General features: G+C 56.1%; 1 protein-coding gene across 7 annotated transcripts in view; it reads left to right on the plus strand.

Annotated features, from left to right (window-relative positions):
- Positions 12,541-22,423, plus strand: part of KLF15 (Kruppel like factor 15) — a 68,902-nt gene continuing 59,019 nt past the window's right edge. The window contains exons 1-2 of one of the 7 annotated variants that reach the window (XM_018067119.1): positions 12,541-12,749; positions 20,081-21,142. In XM_018067119.1, coding sequence (XP_017922608.1) covers positions 20,094-21,142 — 1,049 coding nt within the window. In that variant the 5' untranslated portion in view covers positions 12,541-12,749; positions 20,081-20,093. Of the gene's footprint in view, positions 12,750-15,599; positions 15,685-16,207; positions 16,374-16,922; positions 19,099-20,080; positions 21,143-22,423 lie in introns of those variants that run through there. The other 6 variants (XM_018067120.1, XM_018067121.1, XM_018067117.1 and 3 more) reach the window with 6 other exon arrangements.

Consider the following 22,423-nt stretch of genomic DNA (forward strand, 5'->3'; position numbering starts at 1 on the left):
CCCGGTGGCTCCCTGGACCAAGCTAGTCTTCTTGGACATCAGCCCGAATTTTTGATTGAGGACCGAGTATTGGGCTCCCGTACCCACCATGAAGCCGACCGGTTTCCCCTCCACATTAATAGTTACCCAGGACTTGGGGAGGGGTGCCGGGCCCTGACCCCCCTAATCACTATCTTCTCCTGCATATAAGACGTGGGTACCCGAGGGAGACTCTTCTTTCCTTACAGTCCTTCTTTCCAGGTTTCTCTTGGGGCACTCATTTTTCCAGTGCCCTTGCTCGTCGCAATAGGCGCATTGGTCTCTCTTCAGGGTCGGTCTGGCTGGTTTCTCCCTTCCTTTCGGCTGGGTGTCTCGAGTCTTCCAGGAATCAAGTCCCAGTCTCGTCCCCGCAAAGAAAGTTTGAGCCAGCTCTTTCTGATTTCTTTGGTTTTCCTTAGCTCTAAACTCCCTCTCCTCCCGTCTAATTCGTCCCTCCCTCTCCTCAGGGGTCTCTCTGTTATTAAACACGTTCTCAGCTGCCCTCACCAGATCCTGTACTGACTGTTCTCCCAGCCTCTCTATCCTCTGTAACTTCCTCCTGATATCCGGAGCTGCCTGATTAGCAAAGGCTAGCAAGACTGCTGCGCGTGACTCATCAGCCTGAGGGTCCATGGGCGTATACTGCCTGAAAGCCTCCATTAACCTCTCTAAAAAGGCTGCCGGGCTCTCATTTGGCTCCTGCCTTACCAAATTTACCTAAGACAGATTTGTTGGTTTCCTGGCGGCTGCCTGGAGGCCAGCCATCAGAGTCTGGTGGTACACTTGGAGACGCTCCCTACCTTCAGAGCATTCAAAACCCCAGTTTGGTCACATCAAAGGAAACGCCTCCTCGATTAAGTGGGGCTGCGTGGTGGGTCTTCCATCCACTCCTGGAGCATGTTTTCATGCTTCCGATAGAATTGGCTCCTGTTCCTCCGTGGTGAAGAGCACCTGCAACAGCTGCTGACAATCATCCCGAGTAGGATTGTGAGTAAACAGGATAGAATCTAAGAGATCAATAAGACCTTGGGGTTTTTCGGAAAAAGAAGGGGTTTGAGTTTTCCAGTTACATAAATCACTCGTAGAAAACGGCCAGTACTGGTATGTTCGCTCCCCACCGGGATTTGCTGGCCGCACCCGGACAGGGAATGCCCGAGCGGTGGATGAAGGAGCCTCCCGGCTTCCGTCCGCAGACAAGTCTCCACCCCTTCGGGTCCTTCCGTGAGTTCCTTGGGCCGGCCCCCCCTCCCATGGCAGAGCCGAGGGTTCTGGGTCCCTCCTTTGTTCTACGGACGACACCTGCAGTACCTGCGGGGGCAAGGGTGGCTGCATATATGGGGGAGGTGAGATCTCAGTGTCTAAGTCAATCAGGCTAGGATATAAAGAGGATTCCTGGAGTATCGGCTTCTTCTTCTGACCCTCCCGATCTTCATGGTCAGTCATTACAGACACAGGGGCGGAAGAGCTTTGACCCATAATGACGGAGCTCACAATGAACACACAAAAAGACAAAAGTGGCGCCGGCACACAAAGAAAGGCGACGGACAGAAGACAAACAAATATCGGCCAAAAACACAGAACTAGGTCTATCCCGGGTTACTGCTGTCTTGCGTCCCAATGTTATCTCACCAAAGGGCGTCCACTGCCCACCAGATTCAGAGTCGGGAGAGACGTTCCTTCCCAATCCCTCACAGAGCCAGCTGCCTTCCAGCGTGAATGCTGGGCCCCGGGCTTATCCTGGCTGCCAGTTGCCTTCCAGCGTGCTCACTGGGCCTCGGTCTTACACTGGCCAGGACGACTGATTCACCTCTGATTAGGCCTGACAAGAGCCAGCTGCCTTCCAGCGCGAATGCTGGGCCCCGGTCTTATGCTGGCTGCCAGTTGCCTTCCAGCACACTCACTGGGCCTCGGTCTCACACTGGCTAAGACGACTGATTCACCTCTGATTAGGCCTGACAAGAGCCAGCTGCCTTCCAGCACGAATGCTGGGCCCCGGTCTTATGCTGGCTGCCAGTTGCCTTCCAGCGCGCTCACTGGGCCTCAGTCTTACACTGGCCAGGACGACTGATTCACCTCTGATTAGGCCTGACAAGAGCCAGCTGCCTTCCAGCGCGAATGCTGGGCCTCGGCCTTACGCTGGACTTAACCAGACTTAACGCCGGTGTTCAGATATCTTTCCTCCTAGTGAGGAAACCCCTTCTACCGGGAGAGTGTTATTCTTCCCAGTTAAAGGGATCCTGGACGAGCCCCCAAATGTTATGCCCAGAGTCCGAGTCCCCAAAACTGAGAGAATAAGACATCCACAGCAATGCAAAAGCACGAAGGGGTTTTATTGCCAGCTCGAGCTGGGGCTCCCGCCACATCCAGCGCAGTGGAGTGGAGCAAGGAGCCCCGAGCCCAGAGTTACAGCAGTGTTTACAGGTTTTAGATTAGAGAGTTGGCAAGGGCTGATTGGCTGCAGGAGTTTCCTAGTATTTACTAATTGGCTAATCTTTATTGGCTGCAGGGGTTTCCTGGTATTTACTAATTGGCTATTGGCTGCAGGGGGATGTCTTTTACGTCCTGATAAACTCAAACCAGGTTACGGGGAGTATGCTGATTAGACAAGTCCTGGCATCCGCAGGGATGGCCTCACTGGGCAATGACTCAGCCTTTCCCGTGAGTCCTCCCTTAGTCCCTGAAGCCTACCGTGGCGTTTGTTAGGTCCCAACACCATCTGCGGCTACCTGCCCCCCCCCCGGCATGTGTGCCTGCAGGCTGTGTTCAGGGTGGTGGGTGTCTGGATGGCAGGGGAGCCCTGCAGGCTGCTAGGAGCTGCAGGAATGCACTTCTTCACAGAAGGACAGGATCGAGGGGCGGGGGGCACCCTCAGGACAGCAGGGGCTCCCGGCAGCATTAGCGGGCCAGGACTGGGGCCTACATTAACCCACCTGCTCATCAGCCCGTCACCCAGCCCCCTGCACCCCAACACCACGCGTGTGCCCCGCTCTAGGGAAAGACCACGGCCGCTGGGGCCACAGCCCCCCAGGGGCAGGTGTGCTGCACGGCTCTGGGGCTTGCCTCGTCTTTTCCTGCTGCCCCACATGTGCTGGCTGGACTCTGTCCATACGAAGACGTTAACTCGTGTCTCAGCATCAGTGATTAAGCCATACTCCCTGGCCCGAGCCTAGCCGGAGGGAGAGTGAGGCTCCCAGGACCAAGTTCCCCTGGCTTCTCCCAGCTCTCAGCCTTCACCCGACAGCGACCGTCTCCACGGCACGCGGCTCCCAGTCTGCGTCCTCTGGTGCGTCCCTCCCAGGAGCGAGACCTGCCTCCTTCTTGGTGAGGCAATCTCTCAGAGCTGCAGCCCTGTTCCTACCCTGCTGTGCCTTCTCATGAAAGTGAAAAGTGAAAGTGTGAGTCACTCAGTCGTGTCTGACTCTCTGCGACCTCATGGACTGTGGCCCACCAGGCTTCCCTGTCCACGAGATTTCCCAGGCGAGAGTACTGGAGTCAGTTGCCGTTCCCTTCTCCCGGGGATCTTTCCGACCCAAGGATCAGACCCACGTCTTCCTCGTTGGCAGGTGGTTTCCTTACCACTGGGCCACCGGGCTGCATCTCTTACAGCTGCGGCTTTGTGGGGGTCCCTCCCCTGCACACACATGTGCATGCATGTAGGCATGCAGTGCACACACACGCACACGGCCCCCACAGGTAGACGTGCGTGTGCGCACACGCACACACACAGCACACACAAGTGTGACACACACACGCGCGTTTTCCCTGTACATGTTAGGTCATCGCTTTTAAAACCCAAACGGTGAGAGGACTAGCAGCAACCCAGGCAGCCACATCTCCCCCGGCCATCTGCCTCATGGGGCGGCAACGACCAAGGCCTGGGCCTGGCTTGAACATGCGACACAGCCTTGCCACTCTGCTCAAAACTCAAAGTAGTAAAGACAACAGAAGTCTACTTTTTACAAGCTGGACGCAGATTTGAACAGATAGCACGCCAAGGAAGATATAAGGAGGGCAATCAAGTGCATGAAAGAAGCTGGCAATCAGGCAGCTTCAGGCCCCGATGCCGTCCCCCGAAGCTGTTTTCACTGCTCCAGCTCTGGGGTCTTTCCACACGCATGTTGGAACTAGCCAGTGTCCGTGAAAAGCCGGCTGGGAAGCTGAGTGAGACTGTACTGACTCTACGGATCAATCTGGGGACAAATGTAACAGTGTCTAGTCTTCCGACCAGTGACGGAGACTATCTCTCTATTTATTTGGGTCTTCGTTGAGGAGCCTGGTGGGCTGCAGTCCATGGGGTCGCTAAGAGTCGGACACGACTGAGCAACTTCTCTTTCCCTTTCTTTCGCTGATTTCTCTAAAATTGTTCTGCAGTTTTCAGCCTCTTCAATTTTCCTTTTAGGGTTAGTATTTTTTTCTGACTATAAATGGTGTTTTACGTCAATTTCTGATTGTTGCCAGTATAGAGAAATGGAGTGAGTAGCCATTCCCTTCTTCAGGGGATCTTCCTGGACCAGCTCAAACCCAGGTCTCCTGTGTTGCAGGCAGATTTTCCTACCATCTGAGCCACCAGAGAATCCCAAAAGGAAAGTGACATCTCAGACTGGACTGTGGCCCACCGCTCTGCGGCTCACTGCACTGTCCTCTGGACACACAGTGTGTCCAACACATGGCCGCATGTGCTGCTGGACAGGGTGTATTCCCAGGGTACTGCCATGCTCTACCCTTAGGGCCACCCTGCAGCCCCCTTGCCCAGCTGGGCCCCACGTGCCCTCCCCAGCATCCCAGCCATCAGTTCGCTGAGATGGGCCAAGAGGCCCTTGACCTGGGAAGTCAAGGCTGCGGTGGGGGAGCTCTGCTGACAGCTCAGGGCAGACAGCTGCTGACCGCTCAGCCCAGACCTTCGGGGTCGGGGGGTGGCTCTGCTGACTGCTCAGGGCAGACCGTGGGGGGGGGGAGGCGGTGTTCAGGTGACCACTCAGTGCAGACCATGGTGGAGGGGAGCTCTGCTGACTGCTCAGGGCAGGCAGCTGCTGACTGCTCAGTGCAGACCGTGGCGGAGGGGAGCTCTGCTGACTGCTCAGGGCAGACAGCTGCTGACTGCTCAGCACAGACCATGGCGGGGGGGTGGGGGGGTGGGGAGCTCTGCTGACTGCTCAGGGCAGACAGCTGCTGACTGCCCAGCACAGACCCCGGGAGGGGCGCTCTGCTGACCACTCAAGGCAGAGTGTGGTGTGGCTCCAGTGGGGAGGCTGTCGATCCTGGCTCCCCATCCCAGGATGGCTCGTCTGTTACCTGGCCAGCAGCACTGCCTGAAACGGCCCCATCTGACCCCGTGCCTGGTAGCTTCTCCAGAATCCTCTTCTGAAGGCAACGCCCTCTGGGACAGGCTCACCCATCAGAGAAGGAGAGTTCTCTTCCTACAGGTAGATTGAGAGTGCCCGGGCCCATGGGGGAGGAGCAGGCACTGGGGGCTCCTCCTCACGCATCTCCATTGGAATAAAGAGGCCAGTGGAAACACTGGGCTGGGACTGTGCAGGGAGGTGACCTGGGAAAGTCTGTGATCAGCACCCAAGAGCACAACACCAAAGGCAGGGTCTGTGACAGCATCTCCATGCCACGGCAGCCACACCTGTGACCTTAGGATGCACACACCTGCACACACGTGCGTCCACACCTGTGACCACAGGATCCCACACCTGCACACACATGCGTCCACACCTGTGACCACAGGATCCCACACCTGCACACACATGTGTCCACACCTGTGACCACAGGATCCACACACCTGCACACACATGCGTCCACACCTGTGACCACAGGATCCCACACCTGCACACACGTGCGTCCACACCTGTGACCACAGGATCCCACACCTGCACACACGTGCATCCACACCTGCCAGGAAGCAGCAGCTTGGTGTGGTCCCAAGGGTGGAGGGCAGAAGTGGGCAGTGCACAAAGAATCGCCACTGCCAGGGGAAAACAGTCAAACCACCAAACACACCCAACTTTGCCAGGAATGCAGGGGCACAGACTAAGGCAATGGCACCGTTCACACACACACACACACACACTATCCCTGTCAGAAGCTGGCCCCCGAATGCATCACTTTTTATGAAGTGATGCCATGACTCGATGCTGAGAAAGATGCAGGACTCTCTGATGGCAGGGATCCCACCTGATCACAGCCTCCGGAGAAGGACTTGGCCGTGAATATGAAATCTAATGACACCCTTTGACTGAGATAACTCACTTTCCACATTTATTTGTAAGAAGTTGTAGGGTAAGGAGACGAATGTGCCCACTGGGGAGATTTGCTGCGGTTTTGTATAGAATGTGAGAGTTGGATTATAAAGAAAGTTGAGCGCCAAAGAAGTGATACTTCTGAACTGTGGCGTTGGAGAAGACTTTTCAGAGTTGCTTGGACTGCAAGGAGATCCAAACAGCCCATCCTAAAGGAAATCAGTCCTGAATATTCACTGGAAGGACTGATGCTGAAGCTGAAACTCCAGTCCTTTGGCCACCTGATGCGAAGAACTGACTCATTAGCAAAGACCTTGATGCTGCGAAAGATTGAAGGTGGGAGGAGAAGGGGATGACAGAGGATGAGATGGTTGGATGGCATCACAGACTCGATGGACATGAGTTTGAGTAAACTCTGGGAGTTGGTGATGGACAGGGAGGCCTGGCGTGCTGCAGTCCAAGGGATTGCAAAGAGTCGGACACAGCTGAGCAACTGAAGTGAACTGATAGGATTGTGAAAACCTGGTTACCACATAAGTGTCCTTCAGGAATGGATCTGCTAAATAAATTATGATGCAGCCACTTCTACAGAAGAGCAGGCAATTCTTGTAAATGACGGCTACTAACCTGTCATTTTGTCAAAGCAAAATGGCTGTCTGGGGAGGCCTTACAAATAGCTGTGAAAAGAAGAGAGGCAAAAAGCAAAGGAGAAAAGGAAGGATATAAGCATCTGAATGCAGAGTTCCAGAGAATAGCAAGAAGAGATAAAAAAGCCTTCTTCAGTGATCAATGCAAAGAAATAGAAGAAAAGAACAGAACGGGAAAGACTAGAGATCTCTTCAAGAAAATTAGAGATACCAAGGGAACATTTCATGCAAAGATGGACTCGATAACGGACAGAAATTGTATGGACCTAACAGAAGCAGAAGATATTAAGAAGAGGTGGCAAGAATACACAGAAGAAGTGTACAAAAAAGATCTTCATGACCCAGATAATCACAATGGTGTGATCACTCATCTAGAGCCAGACATCCTGGAATGTGAAGTCAAGTGGGCCTTAGAAAGCATCACTACAAACAAAGCTAGTGGAGGTGATGGAATTCCAGTTGAGCTGTTTCAAATCCTGAAAGATGATGCTGTGAAAGTGCTGCACTCAATATGCCAGCAAATTTGGAAAACTCAGCAGTGGCCACAGGACTGGAAAAGGTCAGTTTTCATTCCAATCCCAAAGAAAGGCAATGCCAAAGAATGCTCAAACTACCGCACAATTGCACTCATCTCGCATGCTAGTAAAGTAATGCTCAAAATTCTCCAAGCCAGGTTTCAGCAATACGTGAACCGTGAACTTTCTGATGTTCAAGCTGGTTTTAGAAAAGGCAGAGGAACCAGAGATCAAATTGCCAACATCCACTGGATCATGGAAAAAGCAAGAGAGTTGCAGAAAAACATCTATTTCTGCTTTATTGACTATGCCAAAGCCTTTGACTGTATCGATCACAATAAACTGTGGAAAATTCTGAAAGAGATGGGAATACCAGACCACCTGACCTGCCTCTTGAGAAATCTATATGCAGGTCAGGAAGCAACAGTTAGAACAAGACATGGAACAACAGATTGGTTCCAAATAGGACAAGGAATACGTCAAGGCTGTATATTGTCACCCTGCTTATTTAACTTGTAGGCAGAGTACATCATGTGAAATGCTGGGCTGGAGGAAGCACAAGCTGGAATCAAGATTGCCAGGAGAAATATCAATAACCTCAGATATGCAGATGACACCACCCTTATGGCAGAAATTGAAGAGGAACTAAAAAGCCTCTTGATGAAAGTGAAAGTGGAGAGTGAAAAAGTTGGCTTAAAGCTCAACATTCAGAAAACGAAGATCATGGCATCCGGTCCCATCACTTCATGGGAAATAGATGGGGAAACAGTGGAAACAGTGTCAGACTTTATTTTTTTGTGCTCCAAAATCACTGCAGATGGTGACTGCAGCCAAGAAATTTAATTAAATTAAACACTTACTCCTTGGAAGGAAAGTTATGACCAACCTAGATAGCATATTCAAAAGCAGAGACATTACTTTGCCAACTAAGGTCCATCTAGTCAAGGCTATGGTTTTTCCAGTGGTCATGTATGGATGAGAGAGTTGGACTGTGAAGAAGGCTGAGCACTGAAGAATTGATGCTTTTGAACTGTGGTGTTGGAGAAGACTCTTGAGAGTCCGTTGGACTGCAAGGAGATCCAACCAGTCCATTCTGAAGGAGATCAGCCCTGGTATTTCTTTGGAAGGAATGATGCTAAAGCTGAAACTCCAGTACTTTGGCCACCTCATGCGAAGAGTTGACTCATTGGAAAAGACTCTGATGCTGGGAGGGATTGGGGGCAGGAGGAGAAGGGGACGACAGAGGATGAGATGGCTGGATGGCATCACGGACTCAATGGACGTGAGTCTGAGTGAACTCCGGGAGTTGGTGATGGACAGGGAGGCCTGGCGTGCTGCGATTCATGGGGTCGCAGGGAGTCGGACACGACTGAGCGACTGAACTGAACTGAACTGTCATTGTTGCTGTCCCGTCACTCAGTCAGATCTGACTCTCTGTGACCCCGTGGACTGCAGTGTGTCAGGCTCCTTTTATCCTCCACTATTTCCCCAAATTTGCTCAAATCCACGTCTGTTGAGTCAGTGATCACATCCAGCCATCTTATCCTCTGTCGTCCCCTTCTCCCACCTGCAACCTTTCCCAGCATCAGGGTCTTTTCCAGTTCTGATTCAGAAGAATCAGTTCTTCACATCAGGTGGCCAAAGTGTTTGAGCTTCAGCATCAGCAGCAGTCCTTCCAAAGAACACTCAGGTTGATTTCCTTTAGGGTGGACGGGTTGGATCTCCTTGAAGTCCCAGGTGACTCTCAGCAGTCTTCTCTAGCACCACAATTTGAAAGCTTTGTTATTGGCATAGGAAGAAGCATATGCCTATGGCTGTTTTTAAAAAGCTCCAGAAGCACCCCCAGATGTCCCCTGACGGACAAGTAGAACAACAATGTGATCTGAACACACAATGAAATATTATACAGCTGTGACAAGGAAGGAGATTCTGATGCATGTGGCAACATGGATGAGCCTTAACGTCAGTATGCCGAGTGAAGCGAGCCAGTCACTAAGCTCCCCTCACACGAGCTGCCTAAAGCAGTCAGGTTCACACAGCGGTGGCTTCCAGGGGCTGGGGGCAGGGAGGCGGAGCCAGTGTTCAATGAGGGCAGAGTTTCCCCTTGGGAAGAAGAAAAATTTGAAAATAGATGGTCCTGATGGTTGCCCCACGGTGTGAACACCCTTAGCACCACAGACTGTAACCTGAGTGGCCGAGATGGCAGTCTTATATCGTGCGCTTTTAGTCACATTTAAAAAAAGGCTCCAAAGCAGTTTAATCTTCCGTTTTTTAATATAGCAAGCAATGTTGAAATGGTGTGATTATGAATGTCCTTTCGTTTTTTATACTTGTCTGTACTTTCTGATATTTTGGACAGTAAGAACAGTAACTTTTATGCCACTTTAAAAAGCTGTCTCAAACATCACACTCTAAACGGCACAATCAGACACACCCTGAATTGCACAGTCAGACGTAACACCCTAAACCGCTCACTCAGACACACTGGGTGGCCAGAATGGTCATTTGTTTTTCCCTGTAAGACGGCTCTAGTAGGGCTTAGTTGCCTCTAATTTCAGTTGAAGCAACTTTGGTAGGTTGTAGTGGGACAGCTGTCATACCAGCGTGCATTACAAAAAATCAAAATTTGTGCATTTTTGTGTAACTATTTTAATACCAAAGCTGGAAGAGAAAAAGCAACGTTTCTGGCGTACTAGGCTTTGTTACTTCATGAAAGGTAAAAGTGGAGCTGAAACGCAAAAACTGATCTGTGCAGTGTGTGCGGGCGGCACTCTGACCGACGGAACGTGTCAGAGGCAGTTTGTGAAGTTCGTGCTGGAGGCTTCTCGCTGGGCAGTGCTCCACGCTGTACAGACCAGCTGCAGCTGATAGCGGTCCAAGCAAGATGCTAATAGAGAGCAATGCACATCGCACCGCACAGGCGGCAGCGCCACACTCAAAAGATCCACACCAAACACTGAAAGCCACCTGCACCATCTGGGTGACATTCTCACACTGACGTCTGGGTTCCACACAAGGTAAGCAAAGCCTTCCTGACCGTATTTCTGCACATGATTCTCTACTCCACACACAATGACAATGCTCCGTTCTTAAGGGGTGATGGGCGATCCTGTGCAACATCGCGGAGCAGAAGCGATTGTGGGGCAGGTGAGCTGAACCATCACTGAACACACCAAGGCCGATCTCCATCCAAGAAGGCGGTGCTCTGCATGTGGTGGGATTGGAAGGGAGTCCTCTGTTATGAGGGCCTTCCAGAAAACCAAGCAATTAATTCAAACAAGCACCAATCCCAATTAGACCAACTGAAAGCAGCACTTGACAAAAAACCTCCAGAGATGGCCAACAGAAGATGCATAATCTCCTCTCAGGGTAACCAAGGGCGCAGGCTTCTGTGACGGCCAGACAAAACCTGCTACAGCTCTCCTGGGAAGTTCTGACTCACCCTCCGGACTCACCAGCCGTCGCACCTTCGGATGTCCATCTATTCCATCTTTACAAAATTCTCTTAATGGAAAAAGATTTCAATTCCCTGGAAGATTGTAAGAGGCACCTGGAACAGTTCTTTGCTCAAAAGATAAAAAGTTTTAGGAGGATGGAATTATGAAGCTGCCTGAAAAATGGCAGAAGGCAGTGGGACAACATGGTGAATATATTATTCAATAAAGTCCTTGGTGAAAATGAAAACAATGTGTTTTCTACTTTTATTTAAAAACTGGAGGAATTTTTGGCCATTATCCTATAGCAGAACCGTATTTTTCTTCTGGTTATAGAAGTAATATAAATTCATTCTAGAAAATCTGGAAACGTGAAAGAGATAAAGCTTAAAAAAAAGAAACTATAATTTCATCACTTCAAAGTAAATAGTTTTAAAAATTGTCACTGTAAATACTTTGATATGTATTTCTTTTTCTACAAATGGTTTTTCTTTAAATAATCACATCCAGAGTAATACCTTTATAGATTTTTGCATCTTGCTCTTTTTTCCACTTTAACTTTCATCAAAAAGTCTTTTAAAGATTGGAGAACTCTTTAAACTATGGCCACTGACTCCAGTATTCTTGCCAGGAAAATACTATGGACAGAGGACCCTGGTGGGCTACAGTCCATGGGGTTGCAAAGAGTCAGATACGACTGAGCAACTGGGCACAAAGGCTGGAGAAGACTTTTGACAGTTCCTTGGACTACAAGGGGATCAGATCAGTCAATCCTAAAAGAAATCAACCCTGAATATTCACTGGAAGGACTGATGCTGAAGCTGAAGCTTCAGTACTTTGGCCACCTCATGGGAAGAGCTGACTCACTGGAAAATACCCTGATTTTGGGAAAGATTGAAGGCAGGAGGAGAAGGGGACGACAAAGGATGAGATGGTTGGATGGCATGACTGACTTACTGGACATGAGTTTGAGCAAATTCCAGGAGATAATGAAGGACAAGGAAAACTGGGGGGCTGTAGTCCAAGGGGTGGCAAAGAGTTGGACATGACTTAGTGAGTGAGCAACAAGTCTTTTAAAATCCTGATTGAAATAGACAAATGGTATTCTGCTGTACAGACGCTTCATTATCATTTTTTCCTTTTGTTGGACTTTAGTTGGTTTCTAATTTTTCTCAAGTGTCAGTCATATTGAGAAGAAGTCTGTTCGTAAGTCTGACTGTGAATCTGGTCGTTTCTTTATGCTCAGGCTCTAGAGGGACATGTGCTGGCTCAGGAGTGCTGTGCAGAGTTCAAGGTTGCCTCCTGGGAAGGCACCGACCTCCCCTCTTTTCGACAGTAGAATCACTCTAAAATATTCTGATCAATTGGATGAAAGGGTATTTGCGTCTCCGGGGTCAGTTAGACACTGACTTTGGCACGGACATGCTGCTTGCATGCTCTGTTCGTCTGGCTTTCAGCTGAGCCCGTGCTCCCCTCACTGTTTTGAAGTAGGGAGGAATCCCACCTGACCCTGGTGGGGGTGTCGACCTCGGGGTCTTCACATCAGCCCAGGGCTCTTGCAGGATGCCCCCTCAGTGGGAAGCCCCCTGCGGCGGTCAGTTCCCAACTCTTGCTTCCTTGAGGTTTGCTCAGGAAGGTGATGGCCAGGACCCAGGAGCGGGGATGGGAGGCAAGGCTCCGGCCGGCGCGCAGTGCACATGCTGACCCTGGGACTTCAGCTGGGCAGGAGTGACTCATTAACTAGTCACCCCACCAACAGCCCTCCCCGAGGAGTGCCCGGGCGGCGGCTTCCCTCTTCCTGTTTCTGATCGTGAACCCGACTCTTGCCCCGGGGACACTGAGCTCAGCTGTGGACTCGTACACTCTCCGTCTGCCCTTCGATGTGGTTCCCAGGTATGTCCACTCTCAGATCAGCCTCGCCTGGGTTCCGTGAAGATGATGCCGCTCTCCATCTTTGGGAGCTCTCCCTGGCTCCCCCACAGCTTGTCTCGTCGCAGCCGGCCTGTGTCACAGAGCGTGTCTCACGGGCCGCTGCCATCCCCCACCGGCCTCATCCGGTCTCGTCCTCTCTGCCCTTCTTTCCGTCCCACCAGACTGTCTGGTGCACTGCCACGCGCGGTACCTTAGTGGACGGCGTTCTCCATCATGGAAAGTTCTACTGGACACACTCCCCCCGCCCCAAGCTGGGTACTGTGGGCTTCCTGGGGCAACTAAGAAACGGCCCAGCCCCTCAAAAAGCTCAGCCACCCATCTGTCAGACACTCATCAAGGCCCTTCCAGGCAGGGGGATGTTGTGAAACCAAGACTTGTACACTTCCTGCCTTCAGAGAGCTTGGGCTGCCAGGGTCCTCACTCATTCACTCATTCAGTCCACACACACACCGTCGGAGCCCTCTCATTTCAGGCCCTGGGCCGCGAAGAACAGGCATGCGAGCCTGACCCAGCCTGCAGTGCGAGGCAAGGCTGACATGGGACTTGAGGGGCTGCTGATACCTGAAAAGAATGAGCCAGGTAGGGGCACATTTACTGAGCAGCCCTGCGGAAACTGGCCAGGGGTGTTCTGGGTCTCTGGGGAAAATGGGTCTCCTAAACTCCCCAGTGACCAGCTCCTTAACCTGTTTGGCAGCGATTCCTCAGTGCTGTTTAATTTCTCCCAAGCTGACCACGTTTACGTCTTTCAGAAACTCATTAATTCCACAATGGAGCACTTACTGAGTGCTTGGTGCTGGAGATATGAAGGGACAGAAGGGACAGAGATCACTGCTTTGGTGGAACATACACTCTTTGGAGGAGACAAAAAGCAAGTGAAACAAAATGCAAGGCATGTAATAGGTTAGCAGGGAAGAAGCACCGGGAAGAAAAGTTCAACAGAATAGAGAAAGAGGAAACATCAGGGGAGTGTGAACATTTGAGACTGGGTGGTCAAGGCAGGGCTCCCTGAGAAGGTAGTGTTAGTCCCTTATTTTTATCCGACTGTTTGTGACCCCATGGACTGTGCCCGCCAGGCTCCTCCGTCCATGGGATTCTCCAGGCAAGACCTCTGGAGTGGGTTGCCATGCCCTCCTCCAGGGGATCTTCCTGATCCAGGGATCAAACCCAGGTCTCCTGCATTGCAGGCAGATTCTTTACTTTCTGAGTCACCACCAAGGAAGGTAACATTTGAATAAAATCCCAGAGAGGGTGGTGGAGCCATGGGGACGTGCTTAAACAGGCAGCAGAAGAGCAAATGTGAAGGCCCTGAGGTGGGATCGTGCCTGTACTGTCTGTGGAGCCACAGGGGGCCAGTGCAGCGGCAGTGGTGTCAGCAAGGGTGAGAGGAGGGCAGCGAAGATCGGGGTCAGGTTGGAGGCCAAGCCTGCAGGGCACTGCAGACAGTGGGAGGCAGGAGCCGCTCAGTGTTCGGAGAAGCGACATGAATGATTCAGGCTGTAAGACGGCATCCTGACTGTTCTCCAGGTTCTTTATTTTTCTCCAGTTTCACTGAGGCATAACTGCCACATGTCATTGCGTAAGAGGCACAACACAATGGTCTGACTTACACGTGTTGTAAAGCGGCAAGTTTAGTGTGCATCTCGTGTGGATTCAATAAAAGCAAGAGCAAAAGGGGAAAAAAAATGTTTTCTGTGATGAGAGCTCTTAGATTCTAGGCCCTTAATGACTTCCACAGGTAACACACAGCAGAGTTAGTTATGTTTATCATGCTGTATGTTACGTCACCGACTCAATGGACATGAGATTGAGCAGACTCCAGGAGACAGTGAAGGACAGGGAAGTCTGGGGTGCTGCAAGTCATGGGGTCACAGAGAATCAGACATGACTTAGTGACTGAACAACGGCAGCATAGCATCCCTAGTGATTTACCCTTACCTAGAAGTCTGTGCCTTGTGATCGCCCTCCTGCGCTCCCACCCCTCCGCTTCCTCTGGTGAACCTCATCTCTTTACCACTGCTGTCGTTCAGTTGCCCAGTCGTGCCCGACTCTTTGCGACCCCACGGGCTGCAGCACACCAGGCTTCCCTGTCCTTCACCGTGTTTCCACTCTTGCTTCCCACATGTAAGTGACAACCGTAATACAGTGCCTGTCTGTCTCTGCTCAGCTTCTTGCTAGCCTGTGCAGAAGCTTCCTGGTGTGCTGAAACTACGGATGCACCTTAGTTGCCAAGCTTCTTCTGACCTTTCGGTGTGATTGCCAGTGAGAAGATGGGGAAGACTGGCCTGAGAGTGTGTGAGGAGCACAGGACGGGTGACAGGCAGGGATGTGCCTGCCTCTCAATTGCACAGAGACCAGGCAGTGAACCTCTGTCTCTTCTATGAAAAGGAGTGAGCTGGGTCTGTGCTGCGGATGCTGGCCAGGACCTGCATGAATGTTCAGGCGGGGCAGACAGCACCATCGCCATCCTTGATCAAATCCTCCCACGGAGCCCCAGTTTGATCCCTGGTGGCAGCCGGATTGGTATGCCTGGCTCTGCGGCGTGCATGGGGAGGGTCCCAGGATGCAGGGTCCAATGTCCCGCATAGTCTTAGGAGCCCAGACCCACAGCGCTCCGGAGAGCCTAGACAGGTCCCAGCGATCAGTCCCGGCTCCAGCAGTGTCCTGGAGAGGAACAGAATCGGAAACACTCTTCGCCTCCCACACCAGGAGGTAAGGGTGCGTGCTCTGTAGAAGGCACTCCCAGGCTACCATCGATGTTGTCTGGAAGATGCCATCTGGGCTGCGCCGATGGACCACCGGGCTTGCTCATCCGCCTCCCTTCTTACCAGCTGTTTCCGGGGGGACCGCGGCCTCAGAGTCCTCTTCATCCGTAAAATGTTGGCTGAGAAGACGACAGGTTAGTGTAAACAGTGCGCAGGGTGCCACCCTCAGCGCACGTGTCTCCAGGGCTGGTCACTTAGCAATTGCGGGACGCGCGCCTCCTGTCCCGAGGGGGCTGGCGGCTCACCGGACGCTCGCCCGCATCTCTCCAGCAACGTCCCGGACAAGTCCTGGCTTTGCCTGTTGGCCGCCCGGGGCTGCAGATGGGAGCGGGGTAGGGAGGGTCGGGCCGGGGCTGTCCGGCGGCGCCCAGCCCGCATGGACCCTCCTCTGAGCCGCAGGCCAGGCCCAAGTTCGTTTTCACCCGGGCTGAAACCTCCGGAGCCGCCGCGACCAGGCCACTGCGACTGGAAGGGCGGGGCAGCGGCGGGCCTGGGCCTAGGAGGGGCTAATGGGCGGGGCCTGGCCGGGCAGGGGCGGGTCCGGGGCGGGGCAGGGGGCGGGCCCTGGGCGCGTGACGCGCGGCGCGGGCCAATGGGGCGCGCGCCCGAGGCCGAGCCTCCTGCGAGCCTTCGCGGCGCCCGGCGCGTCACGTGAGCCCGGGGAGTGAGCGCCGAGAAGCGGCGGCGGCGGCGGGGGCTCGGCCGCAGCGACGCGGGCCGGGCGAGGCGAGTGAGTGCGGGACGCGCGGCCGCCGCCCCCAGCGCAGCCCGCGTGGGCCCGGGATCGCCGGGCCTGGCCGCCGGCCGGCCGTGCCGAGTTCAGGTGGGAGCGCGCGGCGAGGACGGGCGCGCCTGGACCGGGCCTGGAGGGGGCGCGGGGGGCCCTCTGCGCGTCGGGCCGGGCGCCCGCACGGCTGTCCCGGCTCCGCGCGAGCGTCGGGGGAGATGTCGGCGGAGCGGGGCCCTCGGCGCGGGGCCGGGGCCGGGGGCGGGCAGGCGGGACGGCGATCCCCCGTGCCCACCAGCACCGGCCCAGTCCCCGCGCCGGCCTCGGCGCCTGGCCCCACGCGGCCGCGCGCCCCTCGCGGGCCGGCTGCCCATATGGCGGGCGCGGCGGGGCCTGCGGGCGGAGGGGTTACTGCCGGTCACCGCGGCCGGCTCGGGGGAGGCGGAGCCCGGCTCCCCCCGCCCCTTCCCACGCGCGGCCCCACGCGCGCCGGGGCGTCGCGGGGCCCCCGGCCCGGCCCTCAGCGCGCCCCGCACGAGCAGTCACGCGGTAGGAGCTTGCGCCCCCGCCGGCGCCCCCGCCCGCGCCCCGCCCGCGTCCCCGCCCGCGTCCCCGCCCGCCCCTCTGCGGGTCCCCTCGGGCCCTCCCTCCACCCCTGCTGTTTGCCGGCCCAGGCCCCGGGAGTGACGGGTCCCCGGGTGCCTGAGGCCCTGGAGCCACTCCGCCGCCTCCAGGGACCCGGCGGAGCGCGGGGAGTCCCGCCGCCCCACAGGTGCGAGGCCGCCGCCGCGGGACTCTTATTTTGAAGGGCGGCCCCCCCGCCGTGGTCTGCACGCTGACCCAATGGAAGGCCCTTGGCCGGCGCTCCGCTTGTTATCAATTACATGTTGTTCCTGCGGCCGCCGTGTCCCCGGGAGGATAAACAGCAGGCCTGGCCGGCCGGGCGGGGAGGGGCGGAGTCCGGCCGCGGCCGGGGACGCTGCCCGGGACAGGGCGTCCCCCACTCCTGGCGGCCTGCGTCGTTGGCCGGGCCACGTGCTGCTGTGTTTCGGGGCCGGTCCCGGCGCCCCGCGGGCCCTGTGGGCTCTCAGTGTCCACGTCCTCCGCTGAGGAGCCCTGCCCGAGGGCCCAGGCGGTCTGCTGCGGGCCCCACCCCCGGGCCTTTGCACTCGGTTGGCAAAGTTCGGCCAGGATCCTGTTTCAGAGTAGGGGGTGGACAGTCCAAATGGCTTATATTCTGGTGGGGAGACTGAGAACGAAGTGCATAAATATATAACTGCGATAGCGACTGTTAGGAAGACTATGATGCAGGGTGGTTAGCAGAGGGTGGTGGGCAGGCAGGGAGGCCTCACAGGGAGTGACTTCGGAGCTGAGGAGCTGAGGGATCTAAATCAGGGGCTCCCTCCTAGAGGGCTGGGAAGAGGGGTCTGTGGAGAGGGAAGTGCTGGGGCCCTGGCTGGGGGCGGTGAGGCTGGTGAGCTTGTGCACAGCCTGTGAGTGGGGCAGCTGGAGCAGTGGTCTGGGGCAGACCAGCCTTCTGGGAGGAGACTGGGCCCATTCCTTTGGGACTTTCTTAAATTCCCACCTACCCCGTCCTACTGTACTTATTTCCCCCTCTTGTTTGTTTTGTATCATTTAATCTGTGGATATCTTAGTTTATGTGGCTAAACTGTAAGGCCTCCTTTGAAATGTATGTACCAACCACAATACATCATCCCATTTAAAAATATTGACTGTAATTCCTCAATATCATGGAATAGTCGGGTAGTGACCACATTTCTGGGGAGAGTTTCAAGGGCAGGGACGCGGCCCTGTCTGCCTTTTCTGCCTGGTTCCTGCCTGGTTCGAGGAAGACTGGAGTCCCTGGGTTTCTCAGCATGGCGGCAGAGGGGAGGAAGGCCTCACCCTTGAGGCTCCCCCTGACGGCTGGTGCTGCCTGTCTGCCCCTGTAGCGAGTGCTCAGCATGTGTAAGCTCTTTGGTCTTACAAAACCCCAGGAACTAGGCACAGTTGTCAGGATGCCCACCCAACACATGGCACAGAGAGGTTGTACCGCCTGCCCGAGGTCACACAGCTGACAAGCTGCAGAGACAGGAGCTCAGTGTGGGCGACGGGGTGGAGGTTGGGGTCTCAGGCTGAGTGTGGGCTCTGTTCTTCACATTATCTGGCATTTTCATGCCATTTCGGCACCTGATTCAGTGAACAGTGTGTATTTTAAAACTCCCAGCTTTAAATCCTTAGCTAAAAAGCAAAGCGTTCTCCTGCAAACGCTGCCCTGGATGCAGACTTGACCTTGCCTTATTTCCCTGGGGCCCTGTGAAGCTTCAAGGCTGGGTCATCACACACGGAACAGGTGGGAGACTGGGGTTTGGGGGAGCAAGGACTGGCCCCAGGTCACGGCTGAGGATAGCCTGGCCCCGGGAGGTCCTGACCGCTGGCTGGGCCTGCTGACTGTCAGACAGTGCCGGGCCCGGGCCGAGTGCTTGAGACAGAGATGGTTGTAGTGGGAGCGGACGTGGTGCCTGGCGGCCAAGACTGTCTGCTTTAACTGCAGATCGTCCCCTTCCTCAACTTGGTAAACACCCGCTGTGGTTACTGGGTGGGACAAAGGTCTGCAGAGGTGGCCCTGTCACGGCCACTGTTGACTCTGCTTGGACAGCAACCTGCATGGCCTTCAGCCTGCCCCTGTCCTCTCTGCTGACGTGCCCTGAGCCCCTCCTGGGCACCAGAAGCCTCACCAGGGGCTGGGAACACAACCAGAGCCGACCGCCCAGCCTGCACCACAGTGGCCCTGGTCTGGGAGGGAGGCAGCGTGAGCTGGGTGAGTGCTCCACGGGGTGCTGGCCGGGGGTCTCATCCCCCACCTGGCAGCTGTGAGTCAAAGGCGGGAGTAGCTGGGGCCTGGGACCGGGGTATGTTCTCCCTGAGTTGTCATCGCAAGGCAGGGCCCTTCCACCACTGGTGAAGCCCCTGACGGTGCCCAGTCCAGTGGAGGGTGCTTGGTGGAGGCCCGTCCCCAATTCACTGGAGAGGCAGCCGAGATGGGCTGGGCCCGAGGACTGGGTGGTGGGTGGGCTGCCCCCTTTCAGGTGGTCAGACAGCCCTTGAGGGGGTCTTTAATTTATGCCTCCGAGTAGACTTGTCTGGTTGAAATACAAACTCCTCATTTATATTTGAGTCTCAGATAAAACAACTTTTTAGTATAAACCTGCTGTATCCAACGTTTGGACATACTTCTGTTAAAAGTTCATTTTTTTAAACTCAGTTTCAAGTTGAACCGGGTGGCCTTTATTTTTATTTGCTCAATCTGGCAAACCTACCCAAGCTGCAGCAACAGGGGGTCAGAGGGCATGTGGCCATCCTCCTCCCCCACCCGCCGCCCCGCCAGCAATTCTGCAGGAATGGGACCGAGGTCAGTTGTCCAGGGATGATGGCGACTCTGCTCAGCTGGATGGGGTTCCCGCCTGACTGTTTGGGCGGCAGAGCACCTCCTCACACGCCCACCCTCTCCCTCACATGCACTCACACTCAGACATGTGTGTTCCTTCTCAGAATTGTTCTGAAAAATCTGTGTGAAGCCGCAAGAGCCAGGTTGTGCAATGGGCTTGGAGAGCACTTCTACAAACAGGTGGTGCAATTTCGGAAAACACGCTTGCAGCGTTCCCCCATCGGATGGATGGAGGCAGGATACAGGCCTGGGGCAGCAGGAGGCTGTGGCTGGCCGCGGCTTGGGGCCAGGCGCCTCCAAGGAGGGGGTTGACTGCGCTGCTTTCCTGATGGGGCCTTCTTGGTTTTCTCTGCAGCTGCCAGGCCAGCATGGTGGACCACTTGCTCCCAGTGGACGAGACCTTCTCGTCGCTGAAACGCCCTGTCTGTTTTCTGGGTGATGGGCGGGCATACCACATGCTACCCTCGCCCCTCTCCGAGGATGACAGTGACGCCTCCAGCCTCTGCTCCTGCGCCAGCCCTGACTCGCAAACCCTGTGTTCCTGCTACGGAGGCGGCCGGGCGGCTGAGGGCCAGGACAGTATCCTGGATTTCCTGCTGTCCCAGGCCACCCTGGGCGGCGGCGTTGCGGCTCATGGCAGCCCCATGGCCTGGGGGAGCTGGTGGAAAACACCGGCCCCCGTGAAGGGGGAGCATTTCAGCTTCCCCGAGTTCCCCGTGGGCGACCCTGATGACGTCCCTCGGCCCTTCCAGCCCACCCTGGAGGAGATCGAAGAGTTTCTGGAGGAGAACATGGAGCCCTCGGTGAAGCAGGCCCCAGAGGGCAGTGGCAAGGACTTGGACACCTGTGGCCAGCTCTCTGCCGGGCCGCACAGAGGCCACCTCCACGCCGGGGCCGGCGGCAGAGAGCGCTGTGCCCCCCCGCCGGGCCCTGGTGCAGCTGGCAGCCAGGGCCCACCTGGGGGCTCCAGCTCCGAGCCCCCGGTCCCGCTGCTGCTGCAGATCCAGCCGGTGCCGGCGAAGCAGGAGTCGGGCGTGGAGCCTGCCTCCCCAGGGCAGCCGCCAGAGGCTGTCAGGGTGGCACAGCTGCTGGTCAGCATCCAGGGCCAGACCTTCACGCTTGTGCCCCAGGTGCTGCCCTCGTCCAGCCTCAGCTTGCCCTCCAAGTTCGTGCGCATTGCCCCCGTGCCCATCGCCGCCAAGCCCCTTGGGTCGGGACCCCTGGGGCCCGGCTCCGCAGGCCTCCTCGTGGGCCAGAAGTTCCCCAAGAACCCGGCGGCCGAACTCCTCAAGATGCACAGGTGCACTTTCCCCGGCTGCAGCAAGACGTACACCAAGAGCAGCCACCTGAAGGCCCACCTGCGCCGGCACACGGGCGAGAAGCCCTTCGCCTGCACCTGGCCGGGCTGCGGCTGGAGGTCAGTATGGCGGCGGCGGCCAGGCGTTGCGCAGGGCCTGTGCGCCCCTGCTCCCAGGGTGCGTGGCCGGGACCGCGTTCTCCGCGCTTGGATAAGGCTGCTTAGGGCGGGGAGGGGGTGGGCAGGCCCAGGGGGCCCTGTGTGCCTCTAAGTGCTGGCGTCCAGTTTCACGGTGACCGGGCGAGGCTGAGGCTGTACTGGGGAGGGGCTGGGCCAAGCAAACAGCTCCCCTGGTGGTCCCGGGGCTGCGGAGAGGCAGGAGGGCAGCTGCGCACCGCGCGTCCCTGCGCCGCACACCCTGCAGCGCCCCAAGGGTAAGTACCACTTCTCACCTCCCTTCATCGCTGAGCACGGGGAGGCTGGAGCAGCTCAGTAACCGGCGGGCACGCGGCCCTTTGCTGATGGGGTCGAAGCCAGGGGCCAGAAGCGGCCGCCTCTACAGCCTGAAGGCCCAGCCAGTTGACTGCCGTCCTGGGGGACCTGGCGCTGTGCTGGGACACCAGAAAGGCCGCGGAGGGGCTCCAGGCTCAGGTGTCAAGCCAGAAGCGGGAGACTGCTTCCAGGCTCTCTACTCGGTGCACGGTGGGGGACCAGCTCTCAAAGCGGGGCGGCGGCTTGCCCAGGGTCACCCAGCCCCTGGGCAGGCAGAGCTGGTGGGACTCCCATGGGCCGCCCCCAGTCCCCCCAGGCGGGCTTGCCCTCTTGGGAGGGAACTGTTTCCTGAGGCTCTGGCACAGGTCAGGGATGACATGCTCAGGACGCCCCCGGCAGGAAGCTGGCAGCCCGGGCGGTGTGCGTGCTCCTTGCACACACGGTCCTGCCTAGTGTGGCTTCTGTGTGAGGGGTGGGAGGCATGCTTGGCTTTGTGCAGACCGGAGCCTCACAAGGGGCTCGTGTGGCCACATGTGACTGTGCACGCTGTATGTTTGCACCCCATTCGTGTGTGTGGGTGCACATGGCGCCCGGTGCTTCCTGGCAGCAGTGCTCCTGAGAGCAGGGCAGGGCTGGCCCCGGGCTGGAGGTGCTGGCCTCAGCGTTGCGGCGGGCCGAGGCTGGACGGACGGGAGCCCTGCGCCCAGCATCCCGGGTCATGGGGTGCTGAGCTGGCCAGAGAAGGGGCTTTGCCTTGGCACCCACAGCCCTGAGGGCTCCAGGAGCCCAGCCCCAGCCCCGCACTGCCCACAGCATCGGGCAGAGTCAGCTGGTGTGCTTCAGGGCAGGCCTGCCAGCCAGTGGAAAAACTATGGTTGGTGGACAGACCCAGGGCCCTGCTGCGGTCCA

Source organism: Capra hircus, chromosome 22 (assembly GCF_001704415.2).
Source record: "Capra hircus breed San Clemente chromosome 22, ASM170441v1, whole genome shotgun sequence".
Taxonomy (NCBI): Eukaryota; Metazoa; Chordata; class Mammalia; order Artiodactyla; family Bovidae; genus Capra; species Capra hircus.